We start from the raw sequence: 21,552 nt of genomic DNA, 5'->3' as shown, positions 1-21,552 counted from the left end.
TGTTTTACTTAATTATTTTATTGTAATATTTGAATTAGTAAATTATTTATTTATAATACTTTTTTTAAAGAGAAGTAAATTCTTTTTGGTAAGAATATTCACAAATTAGACATCGTGATATTCATATCCATTTCATCAACAAACCAATAATTAAATATTTATATATTATCATAAATATTCAATAAAAATATGTAATCTTAAAATTATAATAATTATAAAAATATACAAATAAAGTTAAATATGGTAAGTAAAAGATAAAATCATTTATTAACTATAATTAAAAGATTTATTTTATTTTTTAAGGAATATGGTATAATATATAATATTTCAGTTAAAAAATTATTAAACAAATTGTATGAGATAATAGAATATTATAATGATATTTATATATAATATAATATGTTTTAATGGAATATTTTAATGTATCATATATAATAGAGATCATATATAATATAATGTCATAATATATAATACATAATATGTAAACATATGTGTTATATATTATATGATATGTAACCTTTATGAACATATATATTATACTATATGTAAACTGTAAGTTATAATATACAAATGTATATATTTTTTGAAGTGAGAGGAGGTGAGATTTGTTATTAAAATTTTAGTTTGTTATAGTATTTTGTGTTTTAAACCTTATAGGTAATAATAAAGCTAAATTTTTAGGTAAAACGTTATCTACAAATTGGGTTATAGTTGATACGTTCTTTGATTGAGAGATATACATAAATTGAAGATTAAAAGAAGTTATTAAATTTTGGAGTATCTAGGTAAGAACTAAGTGTTTTTATTTTAACCTTTTTAATTATTTTTTTAGCTTGTGTAAATTTGTTTTGTATCTTAACGAGATTTTGTGAAAAAGGTTTCTTTTATTGTGTCTTTTGATTTTATATAGATTTTTAATAGATGAACAATACTTTTCAGGATCATCATATGGTTAGAACACTTTGTTTTCTAAGAGATTTTCTTCAAAATTTTGTTGGTGTATTAGTATTGTGTGAAAATAGAACACTTTGTTTTTTAAGATATCTATTTAATACCCATCATATATCCTACTGGTGAAATCCGCGGATATGTTTTTTTTTTTTTTTTCATCTATAGCTGAACTGATGTCACACATAAAACTTCATTGGTGTATTTTCTTTGACAAATGAAAATACATTCAGATTTTTGTAGCACTTCTATTCTAAGGAAAACACCTCATCATCTGCAAATCAGTCATGGCAAATACTCTCATCATAGAATTCTTAAAATCTAGCATCTGCCTTCATCACCACTAGTGTAAATTAAATCATCCACAAAATACTTACGATTAGCACTTTACCTGATAAATGTTGATTCAAGCCATTTAAGTAAATACTTTAGTTTGTGAATACCCTTTGGTCACTGATCGAGTCTTGTACTTGTCAACTTCTCCAAGCTCTTTCAACTTATCTTTTAATACCATTTGACTCCAATGGTTTTGGCTCCTGCTGAAAATCAGTAGGGCTCCAAGTCTGATTTTGTCAATGGAATCAATTTCAGAATCCATTGCTAATTTCCACTTCGAGCTCCTCACAGCTTTCAAGTAATTTCAGAATGGATTTGCAAAAACTAGGCCACATTGATCTCAAATTCCTGCTTGGATAGACCCTCACCACTCACAAGGTCCTTTATCAGAATGCGGACCTGTGTGACCATTGCTCCTCTTGTACTAAACTCTTTTGTATTCATAGGATTGCCATTTCATGCAGTTTGATCTTCTCTGCTACCTTCATCAATTGACTCAGTGTTTCATCCATTTCTGCCTCAAGTTCTTCCTCTATATTAATCTCAGCATCACCCCATTCAAGATCTAATAATATTTGTTTTCCAAAGCTTGCATCCCATTCGCATCGCTCATCTTCCTCATATTACATCTCTACTAGTCACCACCTTAGGATCATACACCCAAACACATGTTCTCGCTAATTCCTAAAATCACACACCCAAACTCTTGTTCTCAAGCTTGGTCCTCCAACCATCCGGTGTACATGAACATGTGTCATGCATCTTCAAATACTTGAAAATGGTCCTCTAAAGGCTTCACACTGGACCATGATTCTTCGGGAGTAACATTCTTCACAGCTACCGTGGTACTTCTATTTAGAACATACAAAGTCCAATTTGCTGCCTCAAGCCACAAAGTTTTGGGAATCTTCTTTTCTGAAAGCATTAAACAAACCAAATTCACCATTGTGCGATTCTTTACCTCAACCACTCCATCCTATTATGGAGTGCAAGCATTGCTAAGGTTCTCTTTAATGCCACTTTGTTTACAAACCTGAAACTCTTGTGAATGGAATTCATCCCGTCAGCGTGTAGACACTTTATATACATACCTATCTACTTCTCAACAAGATTCTTGAAACATTTTATATGATTAAAGCGTCTAATCTTTCTACTAAGAAGTAAACCATGCTTTTCTGCCAAACTTGATATAATTTGCCTTTGTGCCATGTAGGACACTCATACTAAAAATGGCCAAGTTGGTGATATAGATAACATTCCAAGTGGCTTTATTAAAAGCAGAAGGCCATCTTTCTCGACCTTTTCCTCTGAAATTTTCTCTACGCTGTGACCTCTTCCTCCATTTCTCTCACCCACAGTCACTTTCATCCCATGTTCTTCTCCATTGCTCCAATGAAACTTTTGTTCATGCACTATGAGTGAACTTTGCAATTCAACAATTGTGAGTGCATCAATATCCTAGATTATTTTATTGAGACTACAACTTAATTGAAGTTTTCCGTCTATGATCTAAGGATTTTATCGAGAATAGAAACATCTTTCAATTGTTTTCCACTCACCCTCATCTTGTTTGCTACTGCCATGACTATAGCAAAATATTCATTAATGCTCTCGCCTATCTACATTCCCAGAATTTCAAAATATCTCAAAGGTTGACGAACTCAGCACTTCACCTAGAACTCCCTTCAAATTTCTTCTTCAAGTCCTAAACTTAAGCACTGTCTTTTTCCAATATAGTTTCAAGAATGCTTGTCAATTGATTGGAAAGGCAGTTCCTCACCTTAAGATTCAATTCAGTTTCATTTTCACAAGGTTTTTAGTTGCACCTCTATCACAGTTGCTCCCACTGCTGGCCCCTCATACCCTGTGTTCAACCAAGATCCAATATTCTTTCAACCTTAAGAAGATCTCCATAAGCATATTCCAATGGTCGTAGTGACCATCAAAGCGCAGAATAGCTGGTTGGATGAACGACGCATCCATTGACATCTCCATGAAAGCCAGGTGTTTAAAATCTGGTGTTTGCAAGTCAAACTTAGGACTGCAACTTCCTTTTCTCACAAGCCCAGTTGGGGCTCTAATAGTACTTACTAGACACAATTCAAACAATATACGCTCAAAAGGAGAGAATGACTTGTGTATGGCTTTATAGCCACAATACAACAGCAAGATAAAAGAAAAAACTGCAGTAAACATAGCATTATCTTAGCTGCACAAGTACATAGCAAACTTAATGAAATAAAATATATTTGTGAGACTGGGACTATTCAAAACAGAAAAATAACTAAGTAAACCTTAATTGAAAAACAACAAACTTCTTCACTTTGATTAATTGTTTAAATTGATATATCCAATGACTAGATGTCCACAAGACAATCATCTGTACACAATCAACTAATATTAATAATTAAGTGCAATTTTTATCCAAGATTATTTTAAAGACAAGTTATATGAGTAATAAATGGAGATTTAATATAACTGCAAATTGGTGTATATAGTCATCAATCAATATTAATTAAATACCAAAAGTAAATCAAGTCCACAACTTTTGACGCACTTACATTTTGCTGATGGAATGTAACATCCCTGTCAAAGGGGTTTTGCAATGGGAAGAACTACAAAGGAAAGCGCAGAGAAAATGATTTGATATTGAAAAAAACAAAAATGTTAAGTGAAGACCTATGCTTAATCAGACAAAACCAAGCCAAATGGTATGGTTAAACCTTAATAGACTGCATATATAATTTGCTATATACAAATGGCTTGGAACCTGAAAATCTTAAGATAACTAGATTGAAAAGATCTACACATACATACAAATATATAGACTGCAAGATCTACAGCCTCCGGCGATTGATGAGGCAATCTAAAATACCATTCTTCCCCTACATTGCCAGTTGTATGGTTCTATGGTGATGAAGTGCAATAATAAAAGTTGAAAGAAAAGGACCAGAAGAAGGAGGTTGTGGAGTCAGTTGATCAAAAAGGATAGAAAAATGAATTAATAAATTATCAAAGTGAGAGACATTGTACCCTGTCTGGGAGATTCCTAGGCAATGGAACTGCAGTAACATATTTAAGGGGGAACGATTTTTGAGCATTAGTATTTGCATCCGAAGATGATGAGGCCTCTACCCCATCATTTTGTCCCCTCCCATGGAACTTCGCAAATCGATTGATGACAGAATATCTTTCCAGATCTTGACATTCCAACCTCAAGTCTAGAATTGAGGCTTTGCTATTTAATCTGCATCACCAAGATCAAATGACATAAAGTAAGTACAAGAAATTGTAGCTGTCATGTAAAGATTAATTAAATTAGAATGAAATACAACACAATGATAGTAAGTAACACTAGCAGCACGCAACTAACTTAGAGGACACTTGAGATTTAAAACTGATAAGAAATATTCTTGAGGGCTTAATGATCCCTCTCATGTTCTGCCATTTATAATAATAAAGAGATGATACAATAGGGAGATAGAAGGGCAAGAGACTGTCCTAGACTACTAGGTACAAAACTAGGTAAAACCATTAAACTTCTGCAGACTAGTGCCTAAATGATAATACCTTTATGTAATGATTCCAACACTCCCCCTCAAGCTGGAGCATACAAATTGTATGTACCAAGCTTGGAACAAATAAACTCAATCTGAGGTCCCCTCAATGACTTAGTCAACACATCTGCGAGTTGGTCATTTGATCCAACAAACTCGGTACATATTTCTTTTGACAATAACTTTTCCCGAACAAAATGACAATCAATCTCTATATGTTTAGTTCTCTCATGAAATACTGGATTTGATGCAATGTGAAGTGCAGCTTGGTTATCACAATACATCTTCATACTCTTCCTCGGTGAACTTGGAGTTGGAAGTGGAAGTTTCAGCCTTAGAGATATTGGCTGTTTTTGAAGGAAAGCCATGCAAGGAGTAACAATTTTCTTGGGTGTGACCCGGCCTCTTACAGTAAGAGCACTTTGGACGTCCCCGACCTCCACGTCCTCCTCCTCTAGTGCCACGTCCTCCTCTTCCTCGTGTGGCAACCATGACAGATGGTTCTAGTATTTCATGAGCTTCCTGAGATTGAGGCGCTGGAACACGAAGAAGACGTGTGGTCAAGGCTTCCAAGGTTGGGACCTCATGACTTGTCAGAAGTTGGTCTCTGATGTGATTCAAGTCTGGATGCAAAGCACGGAGGATCATCACCATATAGCACTTGTCAAGCTTCTTCTTGATGTCTTCCGAAGATTCCTCTTCCAAGAACATTCTCAACTCTTCCACAGCTGCTTGGGCTTCAGTCATGAAGGAGACCATATCATGATTTGTCATTTTGAGACTTGCAAGCTTGTTAGCTGTATCGTAGAGACGTTGAATATCATTAGCATAAATGCTTTGAGCTTTCTTCCAAAACGAGTGACATGTTTTGAAGGCTCTAAGAGATATCAAAAGTCGTGGTTCCACAGACTGCCACAATAGGGCACACAATTGGAAATCTGCTTGTTTCCATAAGGTGGTCATAATGTCCTTGACCGAGAAACCACATTTCCACGGCAGCAGACCAAGAGAGGTAATTCTTTCCGTTTAGTTTTTCGGAAGTAATTGAGGGACTTCCAGATAAAGAAAGAACACTTCCAGACACCATTGTTGATAAAAATAGGAGAGGAACCAAAAAGGAGCCTGAAAACCGAGAGAAACAGAATACGCAACAGGGAGCAACTAAACAACCCTCGGTTTTTTTCCAAGGGGAGCTTCGGGACCTGATGGGAACCAGGTTTTGAGGGTCCGAACAGGGAGAGGAGACCCAGGCGACAGCTATGGAGGTGTCGCGGCAGATTTCCGGTGACAGCGGCGCGTGTACAGCACGTGCCTGTTCGCAGCGCACAAAGAAGCTGCGCGTGAGGGAGCGTGGGGAGGAATCAGGCGAACCCACCGGCGGGGTTGGCTGTCGCGTGAAGAGGCGAACCAGATCCATTGGTCGCCGGACGGAACAGTGACGGTGGCCGGCGGCGAACGACGGCGGACGGCGGCGGACAGAGGCGGACAACGGCGGGCAGATGCGAGATGACGGGCAACCAAGTTGAAGAACTTCAAACTACAGTTGACAGCTGCAGATAGTGGCTAGACAGTCGCGGACAGTGGCGAGACAGCCGCGGACGACGGCGAACGGCACCGGACAGGTGCGTACAGCAACGACAGTGCTGGTGGACAATTGAGGACAGAAACCAGAGCAGGATGAACCTGGCTCTAATACCAACTTGAGATTTAAAACTGATAAGAAATATTCTTGAGGGCTTAATGATCCCTCTCATGTTCTGCCATTTATAATAATAAAGAGATGATACAATANGGAGATAGAAGGNCAAGAGANTGTCCTAGACTACTAGGTACAGAACTAGGTAAAACCATTAAACTTCTGCAGACTAGTGCCTAAATGATAATACCTATATGTAATGATTCCAACAAGGACAAATGTGACGGCCAAAGTTTCCACATGCGCTACATTAGTTATAGATATTGATATACCACCATTAATGAGACAAACGAAATTTTCAATAGGTAAACAGAAAAAGGGAAGGGAGGATTAGGACTAAAGAAATTTTGAACAACTTCATGGTGTAACAAGTTACAAAAGCATTAGCATGAAAAGAAATAGATATGAAATTTATGTAGCTAGATCTGTGGCAAAAAATTGTAAGCCTAAATGTACAGGTGTCATGGAAAATTCATAATAGTAATGAAATACATTATAGTGAATACCTTCCCAAGCTCATGCAGAAAACAAAATACTCCATATAATGAAGACTTGCAACAGCCCACGATCCAACATTCCTAACTAATATCATAGTAGTCACTATCACAGATAATAGAGGGGAGCCCCCAAAATCGCTGCAGCGAGATGCCCACTACAGTGAAAATAGACAAACTACGTGTTGGAAATCCTACATCGACTAGAGATAAGGCCAAATTATAATATATAAGTGAGGTGCAAACCTCACCTTACAAGCCAGTTTTGTGGGATGAGTTAGGCTTAAAACCCACTTTTTAATATGGTCCATAAGTCGTCTAACTTGTTCCCTTAATTGTGTTATTTCATTTATCAAAGATTCTGTTTGTTTGCAGGACCAGAGTTTGAAACACATAATTGGCACGGGATGTGAGTCTCATGGCCTATATCTTCTCCACCCTTCTCCACATGCTGGCGTCATCATGGAGTCACCATCCCTTCTTCATGCTCAGCTAGGTCATCCCAGTATTGCCAAACTGCAGCAACTTGTTCCGAGTTTGTCGAAGTTATCAAGTTTGACGTGTGAGTCTTGTCAGTTAGGAAAGCATACTCGTAGTTCCTTTCTTCGTAGTGTTTCACAACGAGCGTCATCTCCTTTTTCATTAGTTCATTCTGATGTTTGGGGACCTAGTCGTGTTAAGTCCACTTTAGGATTTCAGTATTTTGTTACGTTTATTGATGACTATTCCATATGTACTTGGTTGTTTTTGATGAAAAATCGTTCTGAGTTGTTTTCTATTTTCCAATCATTTTTCAATGAAATAAAAACACAATTTGGGGTTTCTATTCGAACTTTACGCAGTGATAATCGTCGTGAATACTTTTCTCAACCGTTTAAACATTTTATGGCTTCTCATGGCATTATTCACCAGACCTCATGTGCTTATACTCCTCAACAAAATGGGGTGGCTGAGCGCAAAAATAGACACCTTATTGAAACAACTCGTACACTTCTAATCCATGGTCAAGTACCCTCATTTTTTTGGAGTGATGCAGTTCTCACTACATGTTATCTCATAAACTGCATGCCGTCTTCTGTCCTAGATAACAAAATCCCTCATTCTNTCTTATTTCCTCAAGACCCTTTACATCTATTACCTCTTAGAGTCTTTGGGTCTACATGTTTTGTTCATGATTTTAGTCCTGGTCTTGATAAGTTATCTCCTAGATCTCACAAATTTGTCTTCTTAGGATTTCCACGGTCACAAAAGGGCTATAAGTGTTTTTCCCCTTCCCTCAGTAGTCATTTTATCTCCGCTGATGTCACCTTTGATGAATCTTCGTTTTATTTTTCACATTTATCTTCTAGTTCTGTACCTCCACCTACTACTGTTGATATTCCTATTGTCTTTGATCCTTTAGACTCTCATTTCCCACATGATCGTCCTTCAACTCCACCCCTTCAGGTTTATAGTCACTGCAATCGTCTCCCTCATGACTCGCCTCCTGTCTCCTCCGGCTCCAGCAAATGAGTCTGACCTGCCTATTGTCCTCCGTAAAGGTATACGCTCTAATTGTAACCCTTCCCCCCATTATACTGTTCTTAGTTACCACAGATTATCTTCATCTTTTTACACATGTCTCTCATCCATTTCTTTAGTGTCAATTCCCAAGTCTGTGGGTGATGCCTTAACTCATCCTGGTTGGCGTCAAGCCATGCTGGATGAATTAAGTGCTTTACAGAAAAGTGGAACTTGGGAGCTTTTCCAATTACCATCTGGAAAGTCTATTGTTGGTTGCAGGTGGGTGTATGCTATCAAAGTTGGCCCTAATGGTACAATTGATCATTTGAAGGTTCGACTGGTTGCCAAAGGCTACACACAGATTTTTTGTTTAGATTATGGTGATACTTTTTCTCCAGTGGCGAAAATGACCTCTATTCGCCTATTCATTGCCATGACCGCTCTTCGACAATGGCCTCTTTACCAACTTGATGTCAAAAATGCTTTCCTTAATGGTGATTTGCATGAAGAAATTTATATGGAGCAACCGCCCGACTTTGTTGCTCAGGGGGAGTCTTCTGGATTGGTATCGGAGCCATGGTTAAAGCCTATCCTAACGAGTTCTAAGTGGACATTTCTCTTTCTATTCCACCCGTTGTCGGACCAATATTGGACCACCCAATTTCTCCTATCACGCACGAGATGTCTATACCTCGGCGTGAAGGGGTTGTGTTGGAAGTCCCACATCGACTAGAGATAAGACCAAATTATAATATATAAGTGAGGTGCAAACGTCACCTTACAAGCCGATTTTGTGGGGTGAGTTAGGCTTAGAACTCACTTTCTAATACTACGTATACATTTTCAATTATGTAACGATCAATGTGTTTGCTTAATAATACTTTATAGTCTTCATATGCTTATTATTTTATATACTTTCTTCTTAGTATATTAGATATACTTTATAGTCTTCATATGCTTATTATTTTATATACTTTCTTCTTAGTATATTATTTCATATACTTTATAGTCTTCATTTGCTTATTATATATTTGTCTCTATTATACAATATTATGCTAAATATCTTTTAACCCTATAGCTTTTTAGTAGCATAATATATGGGAGTAAGGTTAAACTGAAACACCTTGAAAGGTGGTCCATTATGGACCAGCTTTAAAACTGTTGGATTAGAATGACAAATCTAGGCCAACCTTCAAGATTTCAATACCAAAGCACATGCTCATTTGCATGCATAAATAGATGAAGCCATGCATCAAGTTTGCTACTTGTATAGACCAGACACCCAATGTAGAAAATTAAAAAAAAATGGGTATAGAGCATAAAAATATATACTACAATAGTACCTTAATATATCGTCTTCCAGTTTCCTTGTTCTACCAACAAAGTCCGTAACTTTCAAAATGTACTGATCAATTTTATCAGACGATTTACACTTTTCATGCAGTCTACAGAAAACATCAATAAAAAAGGTTAATTGCTATAGAAGGTAGAACGTAAAGTAGATAATGAATCGGTTTACAACAGCACAAGACTTTATCACATCAATCAATAACTATATTAGAATGATTTTCTTGACTTGCAAATATGATTTATATTAACACGCACTTCCAATCCTATGGTAAAATTTGGGATAAATTAGGAGGTATAATGTTATCCGAGTGATTGACCTACACCAATGTAAACACAGATCCCTTATACATCCATTATTGTTGTCAATCCTTAATAATAGTACAGATCCCAAAAATGCTACCGCAGGTAGCGGGATGGATGTCACTCAAACCAATTTGAACACAACAAAAGCCTTATCCTAGCAGGTCAGTTCAGCTACATGGATCACACAACACTATTCATCAAGGTTAAAAACCAAAGCTACAGGAGAGATGCTTGGAAGAGACCACAACACAGTGAGATAAACAGCCTGGAAAGAGACTGAAAAACCAGACCAACACAAGATAAATACAGAGTAAGGTAGCAAAGGTCATGGTTGGCCAGAAAAGACAGGTTCACAAGAAAATGGCCACTACAGTCCAGGGATTTCCAGAAACTACGGAGAACAAAGGTTTGGGAAGCCAAAAACTGTCACATATAGCCAGAGAATGCTGCCACAGATGGGTAAGTGTTTGTCAAAAAGTAGAACAGTGGGCTGTGCTACTTCATAGGAGTGATCAAAAAGTAAAGTTTCAGTTCTTATTCAGGGGCCAAGTCCTGATTCGATCACCTAAAACAGCGCTAAATGACCCTGATTCATGGTTAAAATAGGGTTTTGAGATCCATTCAAGTAGTTCCCCTGCTCCATCATGGTTTGCCTCAAACTGATGATATTCTATTTCTCTAGCAAACTCCAATCAACAGCACCACTATTTGGTGTTATTAACAACTATGGCATGCATACATAGATGCACAAGGCTTGGCAGATTCACTTACAAGTTCTTACTGCCGGGAGCCAAAAGTGTATCACATCTGGACCATGAAATTGAACTGCATGCTTCTCCTAATGCTAATCTGGCAACTGAGTAGACCATACTCTCATGATGCAACTTCACGTCTGCTACAAGAACTGAAGCTGGAGGAGGGCCAAGTAGTTGCTGCATGAGCTGTGTAGTCAAGACAAGCCTTCTTTTTGACTTCACAACTGCTGACAAATCTTCAACTACCTCCACACTGCCTTCAACCTATAATTATAATTGTACAGAGTAAAGTGAACGTGTTAATTATAGAATTATAGATTCATGAGTGTAGACTAATTTTATTGTAAACTAACCTTCTCAATCAGTCTGTTTGCACTTCGAGCCCAATCTAACTCAGCCGTACTGTCAAAAATAAGATAAGAAATTTAAATTGTGGGAGAACAAAATACTTGACATATTAATAAACATACAACAATACTAAATTAGTCACATACCAAAGTAAATACTAGGCATTTTTTTCCGCAAAACAACTAAAACAACATAATATCAATCAGTGACACATGATTTTTTCTACTCTAACAGCAACAATAAAAAATTAGCACATTAAATCACTTAGTTTTGACAAGCACCTAATATCTCGAAGCCTTTCAGAACCTTCTAATATTTCTTCATGCCATGGTATGAGTTCAGATGTGGCAGTTTTTCGCTTCTTTGGCCTTACAAAAACCAATTCGGGCTCAATGGCAGGAGTTGATAACTGAGAGTCTACAGGCTTATTTGCAACTGACAGAGACATTGGACTTTCCCTTGGGTTACTTAGCTGAGCCTCACTAACATTGTGAGTTTGCTCTATTGATTGGTTTGGTACAACGAAAGGCTGGTCTATAATCTTAGCAGCAGTCATCTTCTGTACATTATACATTGGCAACATCTTACCATTTTTATAAGTTCCATATCGCTCAAACCATGATGGTGCCATCTGAGGATTTACCAGAGAATAATCACTTTTAACAGAAGCTCCTTTATTACTGTCAGCAACCTCAGTTTTTTTACCATAACCAACCTCCTCTTGAGAAGATGCATTAGTGTCCTGTCCGTCAAGGGGCTTTGTCGAAAAGCTGAGCATATTAGGATTTGGTGATAGCATGGAATTATTACCTGTACCATCTTTGACCACATTATCATATCCATGTGACATTTGTTGCCCACATTTGGAATCTACCAGCTGTTTGTCCACCACATTATCAGATACTTTCAATCTCTTCACATCCCGATTACTAGGATCAACCTCTCCGTTTCTTGTGGGTTGAACTTGATCCAACAATGAGATATTATGATTCAAAACAATATTTGCTCTTAATGATCGACCAAAAGCCTCAATATCTCTGGGAGTAGCAGCTGGGCTAGGTTGAGTTGCATCAAATGTATGTTTCCCAACAGGTTCCTTCAGGTGTGATGCACCTGCAGCCTCTTCAGTAGTAATATCATTCTCAGGTAATGTCTGCTGCACAGAAATATCTTTAACCAAACTGTTGGAGTAAGCAGCACAAGGATCAGTATCAGAGACAACATTAAAATCTTTCTCAAAACCCTCATCAACTGGATTTTGTGAGCCAGTGATCATTTCATGATCATTAATTTGTTGGGGTGGGGATAGAAACCTCGAAGCATTAGGATGCTGCTTGCTAGAAAAACATGTCCATGCATTGTGTGTAACTTTTGAAACAGTGCCATGTTGAGATGCACTGAAAGTAACAGAAGATTGAGTGTCAGCCTCAGCTGTCAAAATTTGGTTGCCAGGATCTCTCGGATGATCTTGGTCTAAACCATTCAGCTGGGACATATCCTGAGCAGAAGCCAACTCAGATTGACTAGTTTGAGCTTTTTCAAAGTATTCATCAGTATGATTCACGGAAGCAGTGAAAGTTACATTGGCAGATTGAGTATTTGCTACTTGTCCACTAAAATTTGCCAAACTCTGATTATGAGAATGGACCCTGGAGAAAGGAAAGCCAGATGTAAAAGCCTGTGGAATGCTTCCCAGCACATCATATTGTGAGGCCTTATCAAAAAAATTTCCTTGTGCACTAGAAATATTACTCCTAAGCTCCCCATGAGATGGATCTCGAGAAGTAAAAGTCTGATCAGTACCTAACCATGTTTGGTCCTTATCCCTCGTCTCAGACATGTGTGGTGCAGTGTGATCTTTCTCTATTGAGCTACGAGAAGGTACCACAGGAAGCCTTTGAGTAGGAGGAGCCAATTGTAGACCAAAGCCCTGCGACAAAAGACTTTGATTCTGCTGATGATGTGCAACCAACCCATCAGAAGATTCAGTTTCAGGCCCCCTGAAAAATAAATGGCAGTTAGAAAGACTAGTGTTTCTTGCAATTCCACGACCCTTGATTGGTCCACTTTACCGAACATCCAGAATATTTTGACTATAATAGTTTTAAGAAATTGAGGTAAACAGTTTATCTAAGGTCATCTCAGTCATGCAATAGTATATAGTAAGTGAAGGAAAGAAAGGAAATGAAAAACAGGTATCAGCACCAATTAGACCTCAAGTTTAGCACATGCAAATGTAAAACAAATGCATGTCACGGTTACCCTTCACAACAGCAAGCAGAATTTTTTACCAAAAGATGGAAGTGGTAAATCATCATTATTATTTGCATCCCTATGTTGCCAAATAACAACAATCATTTGCAGCACTCCAAGTACCATAAAAACAACTAAAACAGTCACACAAGCAAAAGGGGGGGAATAGGCCAAAAGCCACCAAGAAAACCTACAACGTGGCAAATAAAATCTATCTTTAAAGAATTACATGACTTAAGAAATCAGGTACATTATCCCACCAAGCAAATAATTTTAACAATAACTAAGCAGGAAGTACCACATGCAAAAGTAAAAAGAATCCATACCATGGTCACCTTTCATGACACAGAATAGATTATTTCAATAACAATTAAGCAATATCACATGAAGGCACTGAATTTATATAAGTAAACTAAATCATGAAAAAAATTTCAACATTCAACTACCTGGGCAAGATAATCTTCTGTGAGGCATAATTCCCAACACTTCTATCAAATGAGGCTATTTTTTTTGGCATTTGACCCGGGAGTATGCTTTTTGAAGCATTTGTATCCAAGCTTATTGAATCACCCTGAAAATTAGGTACGTGTTTCAGTCATATTTTAAAGGAACAGGATACAATTGACTCAAGATTTTTCGAGACAGGAAATTTTAAGAAAATAGGGACAAGAATAAAAGTATATAACAAGGTAACTAACAAAGTACCTTATTTATTTCATTATAATTCCTGTCAGAATGACCATAATTTGACTGTCCAAGATAGCTTTGGTCCCGACCTTTAAGCCCTCCAAAGGGCTGATGGGCCATAGGCTGTGAATTTATGGCACGCTTGTTTCCATAAGGTTCCATTTCAACACCCAGATCCCCCATTGGGTGATACTGAAATTTACGAGTCACAAGAGGTCTTCGATTACCCTGACCAGATAACTTTGGACTATGCAAATCATTGCCATCAAAACTACTATTTTCTCTCATACCACCAGCTCTAGGATGGGAAGGATTAGAGCCAAGACTATCTGCTGATTTTTCCTTTTTGTTAGAGTCCTCTAAATCATGTGTCTCACCTTCTACCTTTCCATTCTTTGATGATTCCAAAACTAATGGGTTCTTATTCATATGATGCTTATACTTTCCTGAAATCTCATTTCTTCTATAGCTCCCTGCTGACTCTGCATCCCTCCATACATCAACATTAGGAAGCTGCTTGTTGATATGCTGGCTGAACCATGCAGTGCCAGAATTTGGCAATTCAGAAATACCATTGGTGCCAAATTCCTCCCCACAAACCTGCATATTACCTGCAGATTTCACATGTTCCATTCCAACAGATGAATTAGCATCAGAATCACGTTCCCATATAGCAGGAACTTGGCCCATCTCCTCATGCACAGCTTTCTCATGATGGGGCTGTGATGAGTTTTCATTCTCATGGACTTTAAAATTTGAACTCCTGTTGAATGGTGGTGATTTCACAATATCCCATCCATTGGATTTATTGAAAGGATCACCACTACCATTTCCAAACAATATGGTTTGTTGGTTTTTCTCCAAACCTGAAGAGTTAGCAGCATTTCCGTACATATGACCCCCTTCTGCAAGTTGTTTTTGCTGAGGACTGCAATCTAACCATTTGCCTCTATCTAAAAATTGTGGCATTGATCTCGAAGAGTTACTCTGCAACCTGTTATGCTGTTCATGCAAAGTATCAGAACCTGACTGATGAAACCCAGAAACACCAGAATAATTTTCAGCAGCATTTGGCCTATTAACATCATCAGGCCGTAGGAAAGGTCTTGAATTTATATTGGATGCAGATGGCACGTTATTGTCACTCCAAACAGATTGTCCTTTGCTTCCATCAATAGTTGGAGGTCGCTCATTTCCATATGACCGTCCTGTATTCTGGAAACTCAGACCACTAGACTCCTCTTGTTTGCCTATGTCACCACTAGAAGATTCTGCTACAGCAGACTGCATAAGTGCACTCCAACTCCCACTCTGAACAGATGGAAACCCACTAAAGCTATCTGTACTATCTAGCATATTGAAAGCACCTGAATTCCTACCAAATCCATCCCACAGGCTGTCATCTGAACCAAACAAAATCTTCTCTTCAGTTGGATCTAAGGTAGCCACATTCTGCAAAATAGGAGTCTGCTCTAGCATTTTGTCCTGTGACATTTCCACAGATCCCCCAAGTTCTTGTCTCCCATGAAAATCTCGCATTGGAACAATTCTTTGCTCAGAATTCATTTGCTGCAAATTCTCCATATTCAGTCCACTACTTATACCACTAGAAGTAGAACCAAACATACTCTTCCCCTGAAGATCTGGCCTTGAAACTGAAGTCCCATCATTTGTGTTAATTTGGTCTGAAAATGCAGCATACTGATGAGGAGAAAATGAACTATCACCAGCTGATATGTGCTGCAGTGCAGGTTTGTCCCCATGAACATGAGAATACTGGTGTGGTATGGAAAGCTGAGGCGCTGCAGGCTTATCTGCTTGAACATGAGAATACAGGTTAGGAGTGCCCCTTGAACCAGAAATTGGAACCCCATAAAGGGACTGGTCACCCTGATTAGGAGCCAGACCCATCAGACGCAATGCCTGTCCTTGTTCAGGGGATAACATAAGTCCATTTGAGGCCCCATGAAGAACTGGAGAGGCACCATGCTGGAGCCAATTAGCATTAGTTGATAATACTTCAGGCTGCCATATAAGCTTAGATGTCTCATTAATGGGAATGCCACTGAGAGATGCAGAATGGCTTCCAACTGCCTGTTTTGAAATGGAGGAAGTAGGAGTCATAGAATTCTGTTGCTTCGCTTCTATTTGGTGAAATTGTTGTTGCCTCTGAAATTCATGCATCTGGTTAAATACTGCTTGCTGCTGTAATAAATGCATTTCAGTTATTCCTGACTGCTGTCTAGGTAAAGGTTGAAGCATTGCACTATGTCGTCCACTCATTTGCTGTTGACCTCCAAAAAAATCAAAATTGACTGGAGATTCAGTAGCATCATTCCTAGCCAAGTTTTTCTTGTAGAGTTCAAGACCACTCCCTTGGGACTCCAGCACTGGAATTCCTCTTGACAGACTATGCCAATCAGATTCTGTTTCCATTCCTAAAATGTTTGCTTCATTCTGCCTGGTCTGAAAGACCTGTTGTCCCTGCATATAGCCATTCACAGCTGATTGCTGGTTTGGCAACAAATTTCTGCCAGACTCATGCCTAAAACTAGTCTGTGAAAGGTTCAAACCATGTCGCAAATGTGGAGAGCTTGTGTCCCCCTGCTCAGGATCTTTGTTCCAGGAAAGATAGATTGATTAGTATTCAATAAAGACAACCTCAAAAACACAAGGAAAATATTCCAACACAACAGATTACTTATTTAAAACCAACGAAATCATACGAAAATGAATAATGCAAATGGATAAAATATCATCATCAAACAATTTGAGAAGTCCACATTCGTTGAACCTTTACCTGATTGTTGTTGATTAAAATTCTTCAAATTGGAAACAAAAGGCACACCAATCGGTCTCTGGGTACCAGCCCACAAATTGTTGCTTAGTCCTGGCCAGTTCCCATCAACCGCTTGAGAATGATATTGTCCCTCGGACAAGTTCTCTTGACCAAAAAAATTATGGACCCTGTCTCCTACTTCGTTTCCAGGCATAGATAACCCAGCCCACAAATTTTCAGCACACAACTATTTATATGAAGGTCTATAATTGATCAAGGGAAAAAGTTTAAAATATTTGAAAAACTACATAGCAGGAAGATCAAGAAAAGTTTCTCCAAGTATGTATGATGCTGTCCAAAAACACACCTCTGAGAAACTACCATTTAACCCTTGAAATTATTAAAACATTCCTGCAGGTAAAAGATCATATGGAGTAAATTAACAACCAGAATAATTGCACAGAAATGTGACAGGTTAAAAATAACATACATGTCATACTTGGGGCCTTTTAACCAAAGCTCTTTAAAGCATTATGTTAAACGTAATGAGCTTAGGCCCATGTCTTTGTATTTTCTTATTTATAAATGCATAACCCTATGTGCTCTATAGGCATTAAGGATTCAGCCTATGCCTCTCTCTCTTTTAGTCAAATACACAATAAAGAGTACCAAGGATTATACATAACAGTGACACCTAGCAAGCATAGCCAGTAATATTAAACGCAAAATTAGCTTTCCAAAGGAAATGTTTCGAATTTGCACACCCTGTTAGCAGCCTCTGATTTATATTTGGAAATGGGTGTGGTTATTGAGTTAATCAAACTAATCCATGCTATTCCCTCAACCAACTATCCTTAAAACAGTTTATATATATATATATATATATATATATATATATATATATATATATATATATATATATATTAAAAAATATTAAAAGATAGTGAAAGAAAATATATATTTGTATTAACAGTGGTCGAACAAAATTGCATGTAAAGGATTGTGTGAGAAATGCCTTTTCTTGTATGTAAAAGACATTTAAACATATAAATTATAATGCAGTTAATAGCAGACGATGAAGCATTATTTGTTCAAGACAACTAACTAATCCAAGAATAAAACCTAACTATTTAAGCATCATTTAAACACACAAAAAAAAAAAACATCTAATTACAAAAACATAAAGAAAGTCATTCCCCTTTCAAATTGAAACAAAAATTACGGGATAAAAATAAAATGCCAAAAATACCTAGAACAAAGAAGGCAAAGGATTAATTAGATTTTTATATCAAATGATAATTCTAGTTTACTAAACAGAACGAAAAGTTATGAAATAAATGAAAAAGCTAAAAGAAATCAACCTCCCAAAACTGTTGTCCTCTATACTATTGTGACATATAATGAGGATGAGAGTAGGCTTAATGACTAATGGCGTAGAGCATGTGTCCAATTTATAGAACTTTACTTATCATAGAGTTTTGATCCATTTAGAAACAATTAAAAATCATCCACAATTTTTAATAATATACTGAATAAGTGTTCAAAATTGGACTAGATTCATGTAAACAGAACAATATAGAATTTAAGTACCCGTTACACATATAGTCTAAATTAAAGAAGAATTTATAATTGACAAAGATTTTATAATATTTGACATTTGCTAAGCAAAATAAACATAAAAAGATTGTGGAAAAAATCTTGTGTGGATGACCAATAACCATATATATATATATATATATATATATATATATATCACATTCGTGCCACCATACTACTAGGCAGCTGTTCTGCAAATAGAAAATCAAAGCTGCAACCCATTGCAAACACATAACCAGTTAACAGTCCTCAAGGAGTATCCAAAAACATTAAATCAGCCATGATCTCCAAATTTCTCCTTTTTATACTGCATGTACACACACAAATGAACAGCAGATATGAATAAGACATTTACTAAAAGTATCCATCATCTCTGTTCATACTTAAATAATTTGTATGGCATCCAAAGGTATAGGATTTTAAGCAGAAAACCTATTTTGACAACTAACCCTATATTAACTAGATGTAATCTACATACGTAAATTTTATACAGTTTAGATGAGTTAATGTTTTAATCTTAACCATCCATGGTCATATATATAAAATCATTAGAATATCCAAAATTGAATAATGTTCTAAATCCATCATTTTTCTCATGTGTTTAAAAAAAAAAAGGCCATATCAAGTAGTTTTACATATAGTTGTGTGTTTCGTTCATTTTATCTAAGGATGCTAATGATTACAGGGAGCACTAAGGTCACAAATCAGCAAAATGACTTAACTTGTCCACATCTGCTGACTAATTTTGATGCTATGCCAAACCAAAAACTCAATACATGTAGAATAATCATCTAAACTTTTTATTAACTCCATGCAATCATTTTGTGCCATCATTGACATAATCGTCAACCCACTCTCAATTAGAAAGAAAACAGTGAACCAAACAATTAGACCAAATGACCAAAATTGCACCATTATTGTATTCAAAGACCTTCTAACCCTATTTCTTAAGTTGTACCACCAATATAGCAGAAGTCCAGAAAAAAACGAAAGAGTAATGCAAGTAGAGATACTAAAGCATCAGACTCTAAATTTGTTATTTCAAATTCTCCAATTGAGTGGGGGCAACTTTATAACATTGTTAACACTGTCAGGGGAGACCCTGTATAGAACCATACAATAGTAACTAATAACTATAAATAGGAATTGTTGGTTGTCAAACTGATATAGAAAATACACAATTGTATATCTCTCTTTCTATCTTATCTTAGTATATTCTTTTTGGTTCCCACCAGGTTCCAAGTTTCTGTAAAGCTGTTCTTGTTTCTCTCCTCTCTCTTTTTCCTCTGTTTCTATTTGGTGTGGCATTGCTTCTCTCTTTTGCTCCTACCTTAACAGAAAGTACCCAATAAATATTCTACCCAATTGTCAAACTCTATAAATTAGGCATTAGAAGAAAAGTCATCATCACAGAACCTAAAAGAAAGATCAAACTGTACAGTGTCATCAGAACTCCTATCCAAACAGAACCTTATCTACAGATAGACTTCCAAGCGATGCCAAGAATTGGAAGTAGCAAAACAAGAAGCAATGAAGGACCATGCGCCAAAGCTAAAATCTAACCAAACAAGTCATCAAAATCGATTTTAATTTCATTTCTTTCCTTCCAGCTCTCCTCAATACAGAACGAGTAAAACACCAAAAAGATGGTGAATTACAAATTTAAAATTCTTCCGTGAGCTGCTACACCAGCTGAGCTGCTACACCAGCTGAGCTGAAACCACAGAAGAAAAGGCTACATTCGCGCAATAACACGCAAGATCGGAAGCAAGTGCACAATTCCATTTCCAAACAATTCCATTTCCAAAGCAGCATTCGAATCTAAGCTTAGCTGAATGAGGTTTGGAGATTGCACAAGCACGCATAGATTCGCTCTGTCTTTTTTTCATACTTTTCAATTTCTATTGAGAAAAAATAGGTAGCTAGGGTTTCTAGAGATAGAAAGAGAGGGCACCTACTCACAGTGACATTGAGAAGCTCCATTGAAGCACCGAGCTAATCCTCGAAAGCGAACGTCTAGGGTTTGCAGGAGCAGTAGCACCGAGGAGAGGGATGCGTTGGTGTCGTTCTTGCTCGGACAGATAAAAAGGAGTGATCGAAATAGTGAGTGAAATTTTCAAAGAACAAGAGAAGGGCAGGTTCGGAGAGAGAAGCTGGGTGCTTCGGATCCGAGGCTGGGCCGTTTCTCGCAATTCGGGAAGCGTTTCAAAACGGAAGAGGGTGTGAGAAGACTTGTTGGGGGTAAACTGGGTAAATGGAAATTCGGGTAGCTATCCAATTGACTGGCGACAGGTGGCACAATAGGACCCATTTCAACTTTTTTCTTCAACTATTCTTTGTTTTTTACTTTCTCAGTTTAAGTTACATGAATTTCTTACACAATATTTATCCACAATTATCCTTGAATATAATTATTTTTTCACTTTTCTACTATTATTCTATTTAAAATTAAATTTTAATATCTAGTGCATTACATAAATAAAGAAAGAACTAAAATATGTTTTTTTTTTTTCACATAATCATTCAAATTATATTTTATCATTTTCACAAATATGAATATTCAATGTCACACTATCTGAACTTTCAATGGTAATAAACAAATTAAATTATATACTCTTAACTAATTCAAACATGAGTTATCATGTAGCATGCTAGAAAAGCTAATTTGTAATATTTTGACTTGTTAATAACCGATTTAAAAAGTTTAAAAATTATTCAAATTTTAAAACTGAATAATAAAATATTAGTTGTGTTTATTTGAGTTTACAAATCAACTAAACTTATTCTAATATTTTTCTTAAAAAAATTGTAGAAGCAAACAGAAATTGAAAAAAAATATATAAAACTAAACCACCTGACATGTTCTAACTTTAATGAAAAATAATTGTCTTATTTGTTAAAAATAAAAATTAATCATTACAATGTATTTACATCCTAATATTTCATG

The 21,552-nt window shown here is 36.7% G+C and overlaps 1 protein-coding gene across 8 annotated transcripts; it reads right to left on the bottom strand.

Annotated features, from left to right (window-relative positions):
• Positions 1-883: 883 nt before the first annotated feature.
• On the bottom strand, positions 884-20,826 carry LOC106757592. Of its 8 annotated transcripts, none has more exons than XM_022779464.1 (10): positions 20,564-20,826; positions 17,031-17,420; positions 14,249-16,845; positions 13,990-14,114; positions 11,572-13,290; positions 11,296-11,344; positions 10,959-11,206; positions 9,878-9,979; positions 4,318-4,531; positions 884-1,222 (listed from the first exon to the last, which is right to left on the bottom strand). In XM_022779464.1, the coding sequence occupies exons 2-10, from the start codon at positions 17,221-17,223 to the stop codon at positions 1,202-1,204; spliced, it is 5,268 nt and encodes a 1,755-aa protein (XP_022635185.1). In that variant the 5' UTR covers positions 17,224-17,420; positions 20,564-20,826; the 3' UTR covers positions 884-1,201. The 8 variants fall into 8 exon arrangements, with proteins under 8 accessions (XP_022635185.1, XP_022635182.1, XP_022635181.1 ...); XM_022779461.1 differs by lacking the exon at positions 884-1,222 and adding an exon at positions 3,783-3,899 and having other exon boundaries at positions 20,560-20,826; XM_022779460.1 differs by lacking the exon at positions 884-1,222 and adding an exon at positions 3,783-3,899.
• Between the last annotated feature and the right edge of the window lie 726 nt (positions 20,827-21,552).

The sequence above is a fragment of the Vigna radiata genome, chromosome 3 (assembly GCF_000741045.1).
Source record: "Vigna radiata var. radiata cultivar VC1973A chromosome 3, Vradiata_ver6, whole genome shotgun sequence".
NCBI lineage: Eukaryota > Viridiplantae > Streptophyta > Magnoliopsida > Fabales > Fabaceae > Vigna > Vigna radiata.
Note: the sequence above shows the minus strand (reverse complement) of the source record. Positions and strands in the feature narration are given on the sequence as shown.